The sequence below is a fragment of the Epinephelus moara genome, chromosome 9 (genome assembly GCF_006386435.1).
Source record: "Epinephelus moara isolate mb chromosome 9, YSFRI_EMoa_1.0, whole genome shotgun sequence".
NCBI classification, from domain to species: domain Eukaryota; kingdom Metazoa; phylum Chordata; class Actinopteri; order Perciformes; family Serranidae; genus Epinephelus; species Epinephelus moara.
Window position 1 is genome coordinate 15,764,189 of NC_065514.1, and position 12,304 is coordinate 15,776,492.

At 39.2% G+C, this 12,304-nt stretch overlaps 1 protein-coding gene across 6 annotated transcripts in view; it reads left to right on the forward strand.

Moving 5' to 3' along the window:
- The window catches only part of hook3 (hook microtubule-tethering protein 3), a 30,907-nt gene extending 20,697 nt beyond the window's left edge, over window positions 1–10,210 (forward strand). For 4 of the 6 annotated variants that reach the window (XM_050052878.1, XM_050052879.1, XM_050052874.1 and 1 more), the window contains 8 exons: window positions 223–310; window positions 2,373–2,407; window positions 2,562–2,644; window positions 2,829–2,929; window positions 3,023–3,127; window positions 3,316–3,387; window positions 5,156–5,292; window positions 6,806–10,210. In XM_050052878.1, the coding sequence (XP_049908835.1) occupies window positions 223–310; window positions 2,373–2,407; window positions 2,562–2,644; window positions 2,829–2,929; window positions 3,023–3,127; window positions 3,316–3,387; window positions 5,156–5,292; window positions 6,806–6,821 (637 nt within the window). In that variant the 3' untranslated portion in view covers window positions 6,822–10,210. Of the gene's footprint in view, window positions 1–222; window positions 311–2,372; window positions 2,408–2,561; window positions 2,645–2,828; window positions 2,930–3,022; window positions 3,128–3,315; window positions 3,388–5,155 lie in introns of all 6 variants that reach the window. The other 2 variants (XM_050052875.1, XM_050052880.1) reach the window with 2 other exon arrangements.
- The last annotated feature ends 2,094 nt before the right edge of the window (window positions 10,211–12,304 follow it).

Below are 12,304 nucleotides of genomic sequence, written 5' to 3' on the forward strand. Positions count from 1 at the left end.
TGAATCTTTAAGTCTGTAGTTTTGAGAGCCACAGACAGATTGTGTTTCCTTGTGTTTGGACCATGAATCAGTCTCCCATTTATTTCCCCCCACAAAGATTTTCTTTGTCTTCACTGGAAAATGAGTCAGTGACCTTTAGCCAGCAGCCTGCCCCTCTGAAGGTTGCTCAGCGCTGTGCTAAAGCCATCATCATCCAACTGGTCTTTTGGACTGTTTTTCTAGATTAATCAATCAGCGCCTGATGGAGGAGCAGAGTCAGGTCGAGGAGCTACAGAAGAATCTCCAAGAACAGGATTCCAAAGCAGACGATGTGAGTAACGAAATGTTTGTTCTGCAGTATGGGTGCATAATGCTGATACCAGTAAAATGTTGGCAACAACCACAGAAAATCAAATTCCCATCATACCACATTTATTGAATAAAAATGGTCTTCAAGACTGCAGTACACAGCTCCTCCCTAAAGACACAAGCCTTTGATGTTTATTTTAAAAAATAACTTGCGAAAGTTTCGTGTACACGCCTGACCCAGTGCAAAGAAAACAGTTAAAATCACTTTTCATTTCATTTTGTTGCAACTAACTCTTCCTAACAATAACCATTTCTAACCCTCATTGTATGCATGATGGTGTTTTCTGTTTGTGTGTTGGCTGTCACATTGTTTTATGTTGTAGCTAGTGATAGCATCAGTGAATGTATTACATGTTTGATTAGCAACATACATTTGTTCTTGTTCATTTTAACATACTTAACTTGTGTTTCATCTGACACTCACTTAAAACAAACTGGAAATTTTCATCGCTTTCTTCTCTGTTCCTTGTCTTCATCAAACCAGTTCCTTGTAGGAGACAACTGGTATTTAGGATGGTTTGGATCACCTCCCAAGAAGGTTTATGTGTGAGAAAGAGCTTGCATTGCATGTTTAACTCCATCTTTCTTTACTCCATAATTAACCCTGATTTAAAAGACTGAATTTTATTTTCTTTGGTGGGTTTCCGGGTCCATTCCTGCCAGCCTGTGTAGATTTTACATCACCAGTGTTGTCAGTCTTGCTTTAACCATGTGTCTTCTTCACTCAAGATGAACACAACACCTATTTTCAGCATTTAGACCACTTATATTTAGTGTTTTATAAATGCATGACACTATAAAAACAAGCAGAGAATGGAAATACTGGTTTCCATAATGCATTATTACAATAATGGAGGAAGTAAGTAAATCAGTACAGTTTGAGTCAGGTGAGGAGCTGGTGCTTTGAACGTCAGCTGCAAAGACGACAGATAAACACACGGATGTAAAACCATCCACATTTGGCAGGTCTGTGATTTTTGCCAATCAGTAAAATACTTGTGCATTTTCTTTTCAAATAATGCTCCCACTGTCAGACAATAGTAAGTATAATTTTGTGATTCCTGTCAAGCTACTTCTCTTAGACCTTGTTCTGTCAAGGTGTTTAGATTTTTGACTTCCTGAATCAAATGTGTAACAACTCAGAATGTAATAAATCTGCACAGTGTAAAAACTGCATCATTTAATGCTAATTTTGTGTTACATACATACACATACATTTTTAGAGAATAAAATAAGAACTCCAAAATGCAGTGTATAGTTTCTTTGCAAAGAAAATTACAGCTCCATGCATTTGTTACACTGAGTTGTTGCACACATGCAGTAGTTACTTTTTCCTCTAGCTAGGTGTCAAGATTCTGCAGGCGTCTTCTCCTGGTAGAAATAGAGAGGCATCTTTAATCAGCCCTTTGGCATCCTCCATGTGTAGATTTTTCCTCTCTGTAGAAACCCAGCTTTCCTCTTTTCCTGATGCTGTTTGATTTCTAGTTTAGAGATACTCTGCAGATTTCTGCTCTCACATGATTTTGCTGCACTCCCCACGGATAGCGGTACTGCCTTTTTATATAAGATCACAAACCATAAAAAAATGAGTTGGAATACTGCAATAATTGTAAATATTCCTTGTGATTATCCAACCTTGAAAATCCTGTCATCAACCCCACAAACTTTGGATTTGAGGTCTGCATTACTTCTCTAATTGTTGCCTCATTTACAGTAATTCTAGCTCTCTTACTGTAGTATATTACAACTATAAACAATTTCTGTCCTACACTTCCCTCTGTTGGATGAGAAGGGAAAATATGTAGGGTTTTTTTTACATTGTGATGTTGCAATTGATCTTTGAAGATCATTTTATCCAGGTAAGAGGGCTAGCATGGTACACAAGACTGAAGTTGGCTCCATCTCCTGCCTTTACTCAACAGAGTGTCTCTTTGAAAGTTTCTAGGTTTTTTCCCAAAATTGAATTCGTACCTGCGGGTTGTTTAGGTTGAAATATAATGGTCCAATTTATTTTTATTTTTCAGTCTTCCATTCTGAAGAAGAAATATGAGGAGCACATGTAAGTTATCGCCTTGCAGACCCAGAAACATGTTTGCTGCATCAGGATAACATTAAAAGTTCATTCAGTTCTGAAATGCTTCCCATGAAATATTATACAAAACTACAGAGGCCTTAAAAATGTTTTGACTTTGGTGCTTTGAACTCTTCATCAGGGAGAAACTACGAGAGTTGAACAACGAGTTACTGAAGAAAAATGCCTTCATTGACGAAATGGAGCCTAAATACAACTCCTCCTGTGAGTTTGAGTTCTGCAGCCTGTTGCCCTCCATCCTCTCTGATGTCATCATTTTTTAATTTGTAAAGATTTAATGTCTCATGTTGTGGTGCAGATACAACACTGAGACATAAAAATGTATTTTTTATCGTATATGCATTGCAAAGAAAAATAAACTAAGCACAATTATGTTGTTCTCTCTCAGCCCAACGAGTGGACGAGCTGGAAGAGGCTTTGAAGAAGAAAGATGAAGACATGAAACAGATGGAGGAGAGATATAAGAAATACTTAGAAAAAGCCAAGAGTGTGAGTATAGATTTATTCCTAACAACAGGTGAACTGTCTTGTTGTGGGTCCACAAGAAAATGTACGTGATGTGATTGATTGTGTCTTCTCCAGGTGATCCGGACCCTGGACCCCAAGCAGAACCAGGGTTCAGGTCCAGAAGTCCAGGCCCTTAAGAACCAGCTGCAGGAGAAGGAGAGGATGTTGCACTCACTGGAGGTAATGTTAGAGAAGTTGGAGGGTCTGGCGAGGATAGGTGTGGACTCTGCAGCTTGTAGATCGGCTCATAAATAGCCACTGATGAAGAACAGTATGAAAACACAGTGGAAATAATTAGATAAATGTGTTTAGTATCTTAAAAAGCACTTGCATTGCTTATTTTTTTGTCTTACCTTTCCTGCCAACAGAAGGAGATGGACAAGACAAAAACCCAGAGAGATTACGAGGAGAAACTGATTGTGTCAGCCTGGTACAACATGGTAAGATGAGCTTTACACCCTAAAACTGTGACACAGTTTTTGACCAGTGTCACTTTTTGTAATTGGGACACACACCAATGTACAGCTGGGATTTGATACCAAGACGAGTAATAATACACACAAGCCATAATACACAAAATTCCATAATAAAATGTAGAACTGCAAAAATTGGTCCAGTAGTTGATTAATCTTGAAGCTATTTTTTTTACACAAAATGCCAAACATTTGTCGGTTGTAGCTTCTCAAGATTGAGAACTTCTGACTTTTCTTAGTCTTACATTACAGTGAATTGAGTGTTTTGGGGGTTTTGGACTCTAAGTAGAATGAAACAAGACATTTAATGATATCATCTTGTGCTGCAGGATACTGTGTGCATTTTTCACAGTTTTCTTATATTTTCCTAACCATATCATTACCTAATAATTAAAATGATCATTAAGTTTCAGCCCTTGAGTAATACATAGCTGACCAAAAGACAGTGATACGCTTGAGCTGCAAGGATTAGTCAGTTAATCAATTAAAAATGAATCGGCAGTTGTTTTCATTGTTAATCTTTTAATTAGTTTTCATGCAAAAGTGTCAAACTGGTTCCAACTTCTTAAATGTGACTTTGATCAATCAATCAATTAATCAATTTTATTTATAAAGCCCAATATCATAAGTCACAATTTGCCTCAGAGGGCTTTACAGCATACGTCATCCTTCTGTCCTTAGGGCCCTCACAGCAGATAAGGAAAAACTCCCCAAAAAACCCTTTAACGGGGAAAAAATGGTAGAAGCCTCAGGAAGAGCAACTGAGGAGGGATCCCTCTTCTAGGACAGACAGACGTGCAATAGATGACGTACAGAACAGCTTTGATGCTTTTTGTTGTCATTGATGACAGTAAATGAAGAGGTTTGGGATTTGGACTGTTGGTTGGACAAAAGAGGCAATTCAAAGACCTGGCTTTGGGCTTTGAGACCTTGTGATCGCATTTTTCACTTTTTTTTATTATTACATAGACTAAACTAAATTAATCATGAAGATAATCAGCAGAACAATTGACGATGAAAATAAATGCAAGGGTCAGCCCTACTTTTAACAGTCACCAGTTGTAAAACATCAAACACTGGAAGACAGACCTACATTACATTATTTTAAAGTAGTTGTCCAGAAACACGGCTTTCCACATGTTTTATATGTGAATTTTAACGCTTTTAATGTTTTAATAATATTCCTTTTATGTAGATCTGCCCCCTCCACTGACTCTTTTACGTCCAGGCTCAAAACGATGATGATGTGGTTTTCCCTGATGCATGCCTGCGTGTGTTGTGTCTATAAATGTGTGAGCTGTGTACCTGACAACCCTGTGTACCTGTGTCACCCCTATGTATGCGTTTTTTAGCATTCTATTCCTTTTGTACAGCACTTAAGTCAACGTGAGTTGTTTTTAAATGTGCTTTATAAATAAATTTGAGTTGAGTAGTTATCCAGTATTGCATGGAATAAGAAGTTGTCATTCACAAGTTATGCAGGGAGGCATTTCAGCCACTAGAGGGCAGCATATGCTTGTCTATAAGCTTTATACATAATGTTTGCTGTTTAACACTTTAGATCAGTAGCTGGTGTTTATGTTCATGAGTTGTTAAATCAGCACTAATATTGTGTTTGAGCTAATTTGCCTTCTCATGCATCAATATTAATGCACTGATGCTCGCTGTTTCCTTGGTGACGTATTTACTCTATATGTTGTGCCCCTAAATAAGCTCTGGTTCTTCCTTTTCCCAGGGTATGTCTCTGCAGAAGAAGGCGGCTGAAGACAGACTCGCCAACACCGGTTCTGGTCAGTCCTTCCTGGCCCGGCAGAGACAAGCCACCAGCACACGCCGCTCCTACCCAGGCCACGTCCAGCCAGCTACCGCAAGGTAGATGGCAGCAGGGCAGAAAATTACAGCGACAAACTACCTTACAGATCTCCTGAACTTACATACAGTAGATGTGCCTTCTTTTGAGGCACACTATTTTCATTCATTTCTAATGGACTCTCTTGTTTCCCTGTATTCTGCCTATTGATTTTCTGTTTTTTTTTTCTTCTTGATCAGATCCATGAGGTAGAGATGCCAGGCAAGACTGCCAAAATCTCGCACCACTTTTTTTTTTTTCCTTGATTAAGCATATTTTACCCTGACTCCTGTGATGCCAGGCTCCTACTCTTTTCACACCCCAGCATATTTAATAGGGTCTGACTAATCACCCCCAACACCTTCTCTCAACCACTGACCTTCCTCAACCTGTGCTCTGTGGCAAACCTTTGTCAGGCAGGTCATTTGGAGTCAAAGGCGGAGAAGAATCCCATTTTCCCGACAAGATACTGTCGTCTTTGTTTAGAGGAACTGCTCTGCCTGTTCATGCAGTATTTATGCACATCTCTACCTGTCATAGCATTTGAGGTTCATCTTGTTTCTCGACTGGAGTTGACAGATTTTCTGTCCTGCGTTATCTGTTTTAACTCTTACGATGTAGCTTTCAGCAGGCGACAGCAATTTTCATTCACATGTGTCAGTGTTTGAATTGTATTTTTCAAATGGGGATAAGTTCTGCTTTGTCATTGTGTTTTGAATTTAGATCAATATTGAGCAACAGATACATTGCGGCATAGGAAGATGTATAGTCATCACATGTAAATGTCCCATTTGCTTGCTAAATGGTCTTAATGATTTCAAATAGGACGACATGATTTGGAAAAAACAGGTAACTGTTAGCTGGTAACAGTGCAGCAATAATTGTGAATGGTAAAAAAAAGTACTTCAGCTGTTAAAACTGTTTCAGAAGGTGCAATCCACAGCTAGCTAGATTGTGGCAAAGATGTTTCTTATGGAGTCAACCATCACGCAAACTGGGAATGGCATCAGTTAACACGGTTTTAGCTTTATCAGCATTTACCAGGTTGTCCAAGACAACACCTTATGTGCCATAGTGTTCAATTTAAATATGTGTACCACAGCATTTGGTTGATGTATCCTTGCAACACTGCAGGCTTCCCTGAGATAGTTGCTGAGGCTGTTTGGTTGCAAAAGGGATTTGGTTTGTAGAGCTCTCTCAACGCCAATAAGTCAACAAGGAGCAGTTAGTTATTCAGCGTGACTTACTGTCCATATCATATTAGGATCAGCTGATCACTATCATAGTGAATTTTCAATGTGCGTTAGAAGATGTTTGAAATATTGCCTATGTCACTTTAAATAGAAATCTTGATGCTTGTTGCAGCTGTTCCTGTCCTCTTTAACTCATTTACAGCTCCACTCTGTTTACATTGTCATTAGAAGCCTTGAAATTAACCCTGTTTGTTTTCTGTGTACGTGCTCAGATCGAGGCCAGAGTCTTATCCTAACAGGCCCTGTCGTCTGACCGTTATCTCTCTCTCTCCTCCCTCAACAGCAATGTCACTGCATGACTGGCACACCAGTGAGCTGGCCAAGCCTTGCGCGGCCTGGGCTAGGCCGAGGCACACGATGCATGAACTCCGTGCCTGCCTACTGTTTGCATGACTTTGCATTGACCTGCGAATAACCAGCACACCAGCAGCAGCAGCAGCATGAGCACTAACAACCTTCTGCAGTGTCATGCATTGTAACCTCCAGGCAAGGCCAGAAATTAAAACTCCTTTCCCTCCCTCCTCCAGCTCCTTTCTCCTCATGTCCTCTCCGTTCTCCCACTCTCCTCCATCTGTCCTCACCCTTATCTCTTCACGGACATGCCTGCTTGTGCTTTCACACCGCATCAAGTCTGTCGGAACTCAACTTATGTTACAAACACCAAGGACAGGGGCAGAAAATTGCAGCATAGTCTCTCCATCAGGCAGTTGATCTATTAATAGGCCTTGGTGTGTAACTTGACGTTGGCTGGCTGCTTTGGGATACCTCAATGACATATTTCCACATATCTGTTATACTTACATGGTTTGAGGAGAGTCTGAATCAATATGAGAGAAATATTTGAGAGGTGTAACCTGCAAGTCAGTCTGCGCAACAACAAAAAAAATCCCCCCTTTAAACTTCTAAGTATTTCCTGCAGTGGTTCTGCCCAGCCTTTCCTCAGCATGTTGCTAGATGGCCTCTTAGAAGTGGTTTTACCTCAAGTATTAGTGAGTACAACAAGGAGAGCTTACGGGGCATTACTGTCGCCCTGTAGGCTTTTGGACAGTTTGCAGTAGGAACATAGGATGGCAATTTTTTTTAATAAACAGCATTGTTACAGATATGCTTTTATACAGGTTAAAAGCCCTCATTAAGCCTGCTTGCAGTTTTTCTTAATGTCAGCATAGCATCTATTTCTCGATAGAACGCACATGTAATACACGTTTATATGGTGTTACGTTATTTGCCTATGTAGCAAATAACCTGTGGTGTAATTGAGCCAAACACAACGATGCATTTTGTCCCACGTTATACACATTTTACTGTGAAACATGAATTTGATTGAATAGTTGCCTGAAACAAAAAAGAATAAAAAATGAGGACATGAAGCTGTACGTTAGCTTGCGCAGGCTAATGTGCAGTACATTTTGTTAGTTTAAAGGGCTAACTATTTTAAAAACCCATAAAGGGAAAGGATCCTGTCAGGCAGTTCGTAGAGACCCTGCATTCCTTTTACAGTGTTAGAGTGTTTTGTGAGTGCAGCTTAACCGAACAGTTATGTGAAAATCACTTTTGGTATTAATAGAAGAAGCCCTGCTGACCAAGTTATAGTATCAGTAATAAGGGAACTTAACTTGGTGTTGCTGTAAATCATTGTGTAGCTTTTTTAAAAAAAATAAATGTCTTATTTAAATTTTATTTCAAGAAAACAAAAGTTATGTCAACAAAAAAGGGTGAGAAAGACTGAAAATTAAAACCTGGACCTAAGGATATGCATGTTACAGGCATAAGTGCATACATTTTTCAAATAAGAGAGATGGTTGAATCCTCCCATTTTAGTGCCTTTGTGTAAAATATGATATTAATAAGACTGGCTGGTCTTTTTAGGACTGAAGGCAGCAAGGTGTCGCCTTTAAAGACCAGTTTTATTGTGTTATTTGAAAAGACAACAACAAAAAAAGTCAAATTACGTCAGCTTAATGAGGGCTTTTCTCTGTATTTTAACCTTATTTTACTCATAAATGTTATATTGTGTAACCTTGGTTTAATTCATGCCGTGCATTTTTATCTAAATGGCTTATTTATTCTTTTGCCGCTTGTACAGCAGTGTTGTTACATTTTTTTTTATATTAGTAGTATTATTATATCACCACTTATACTGTTACAGTGGATGTGAAGTTTCCATACGACATCAAGATACTGTTAAATACTTGTCTTATGCAACAAAAGGAGGAGATGGTTTGAGATGGTGTAGTGTTTGTCTCCATCTCATGAAAATGACGGTGTCATCTGAGATCACTATGAAATGGAGAAAACAGTGCGAGTCCATTTACCTCCAGTCTTTTCAGGAAGAGGAGTTTCGAAAAACTTGTCTTGTTTGAAACTGAATGTTTTCTCATTGACTAAAAAAAGCACATTTTTACACTTTCAATTCACTGTACTGTAGTTGAATTTACTGTCACCCTACAAATGATCATATTTTCCAGTGTTTTAGCGACAGCAACAAAGACGGCGGCCATGTTTATGGGAGAAGGCTTATTAGCTGTTGGGCATTTGTAACTGCAACGTTAGCTCAGATGTTTGGTTTACTTATCTTGATTAAAAAATTCCACATTTGGGCCTCCAATAAATTAGTTTCCCAGAAGTGAGCGGTGAAATAACATTTGCAGTATGCAGTTGCTAAGTCAATATGTGACGTTTTGTCCAGTTCTCGACTCGTTTCTGTCCAAATCTGTGTTTCGTAAACCACTTGCCATTAACATCCAGCTGTAAGTTATATTACACAGAGCTCTTTTAACCGTCCATCCCCAGGAGTCATTGGTTTGGTAAGAAATCTGTATATAATGGAACACATCCACCCTGTGGTCGACCTGTTTAAATTTATATCAGGGATGTTGGGGAAACATTTTCTGTTATTTAATATCTCCCTAAGAGAAAGCATATTTCGCTTTCCCCTTTAACCCCCCATCAAGCCAGCCACTGTATTTTGATGCCTATATGTGTCTGTGTATATACTTAATATTACTGGCATATGATGAGATGCTGGGGGGAAAATATCTCAGTAAAATAAACTTCAGAAGCCAGCTAGTTTGGGCCATTTTCAGACCATATTAATGCCAATCTCTTCCTTATAAAGAAGGAAAGGTAACATCTCAATGTACTGTTTAAGCTATAACCCCAAATCTCAGTTTAATATTCATGTTTGAGAACAAAATCCTGAACAAAGAGTGCAGTTATCTTTACAAAACCCGGTCATAATGTGGTGTATTACTTACATGCCTAAGCTAAAATGAGTACCCAGTTTTCCCCAGTGTTACTTGACTGCTAATTGCACCGTCAAAAAGTGTATTAGAGAAATGAAACAAACAACACCAGGCTGTTCACAGGTCAGAATCCTCTCACTATGCGTGCAGTGTTTGCTGTATTTTTTTACTCATTGGAAAACTTTTCTTTACATATTGAAGTAGCAAATAACCTTCCATTTGCCAAGTTTTATATTGCTTGTATACAAACACACTATGTACATACTAAATGTGACAGTGGTAGAGGAGGTGTCGGGCCATTTGAGCAATGAGAAAATGAAAACTCATGTCAAGTTTGATGGATTTCATATAGCATCTGTCCGACGAGGACCTATTGATGAAAATGTGCTTCCTACACTGCAAAACTTGGAAATGACATTGTAAATAAAGCTTGTATAAAACAGGCGGCTTGTCTGTTTTTCTAATATTTAAAATCATGATGACCAGTATTGTGCTATTAGAATTGTTTCTTGTTTCTGGTTTCATAGGTTAACTTTATTTAAGGTGGACACACAAGAACTAAAAGTGGACTGTGGGTATATTTGAATCCATGATCTCAAATGCCATTGTTTGCACCCAAAACTGATTGATATTTTTTAAATAGTGATTCGAAAGAGGGTGCATTTATGCCATTATTCGAGTTTAAACAAGGATTTTTGTCTTTTATGTTCTTTGATTTTCTTTCATTAAAAAAAACTGCACAATGAAACTTTATTTGATGACTGTTCAAATGTGAAGAAATTCTGATCGTCATATTGTAATTTGAGCAAATTTCCCTTAATTTTCTCAAAAACTGTGCCGCAGAATGTCTTGAAATTTTATTCTGAACATGACTTCTTTGAAATTTTCGGTTTTATCTTATCTTCGAGCTCCAAGTACTGGTACCGTAACGGAACTGATAGACGCACATCAAAATCCAAACACCGGCTAGCTTGACCCCAGTGTTTTGCAGTGCTGCTTTTGTGCTGCAGTGTCAGTGTCCTCTTTTGGCGCCATGACATCTTCAGTTATAAATTTGATTTTCTCTGCGTAAGATGCGTGTCGTTAGAGTGTGTGAAAGTTGGCAGCCCTGTATATTGTCATTTTCGGCTGCAACAGGCTCCTGTTTACAGTAAATACGCTCTTAAAAACCCACTGTACACTGCCTGCCCTACACCAGACTGCAGACACAGTTAGCAACTAGCTGGTGAACATAGTGGAGCGTTTAGCAGCTAAAGAGACAGATATTTCCCTCAGGAGTTGGTGGAGACCAAAAACAGAGACAAAAAAGAGCGAATATTGGACTTAGGGTGCTTTCACACCTGCCCTGTCCCCAAAGTGCGGTTCGTTTGGGCAGGTGTGAACACAGCAATCACACTCAGGTGCACATCAAAACAGCCGGACCGAGTCCTTCTTGAAGAGGTGGTCTCAGTCCGGCTACAAACTAAATTTGGTGCACTTCGTTTGTGGTGAGAACGTGTTCCGACCCCAATCCGAACCAACTGCAGTCACATGACACATTGTTTGGGTTAAACATGAGCATGTTACAGTCCTGGAGGATTATTAATGTGCACCTCCTCCTGTACTGCCTTAATATGCACATTCAGCACATCCAATGCATCAAAACATTGTTTTCTAGTTGGAGCCGCGCCTCGTTTTCAAACTGTATGGTTTGACTAAAATGAACAATGACAGCAATATAGTCCACGATGAGCAGCGCTAAAATCAACCTGCGTAGTTGTCCCTCCATTGTGACATTAGAAAGTGTCACATTTATCTTGTAAGTGTACTCTTCAACGTTTTGTTTACTCCCTAGATTTTTCCCACATGGAAATTCTGACCAATCGAGCAGCTTTCTCATGCAAGGCATTTGATCTGGTCCGCTTGTAAATGCTGCCGTGAGAACACGAACCAACTCTAGGCAGTTATAGAACTTTGTAACAAAATAACCCCCTGATTCGGACCAAAGCAAGACAACTCTAGGTCTGAAAGCACCCTAATATTTTCCGGGTAGCCTGAAATCCAAGGTAAAGTGAAGGATAATAAACACCTGTTTTTCTAACAAGTTAGCCATATAAACTGAAACACTAACATGTCAGTGTGATACACATGTTTCTGCCACCTCCAAGTGGCCAAAAAGAAAAAAAATATTGCAGGTACAAAGCATGACTAACCCAAATCCAGTTCCCATGGCCGAGCGGTGGAGATTTACACCCACATCCAGGAAGGGATCAGGATGAAAACCTTCGGGGCAGGTATGTATGTGACACACACAATCCTTAGGTTGCAAATAACAAAAAACAAAAACAGTCACGTTAAGGCCTGTGGTAATAATTTGAACACTTCCTTTAGCTGCCTCATTAAACCCCTTCCAGCAGTGCGTCTTTGCTTTCATTAGATCATTAGACAGATGAGATTGTATCCCAGTCAGGCATGAAAGGCAGATGATGGAAGAAGTGACTGATTGTTCTGATGTGTCCTTTAAAGAACCCACAAACCACGATATGTATGACTCTCAT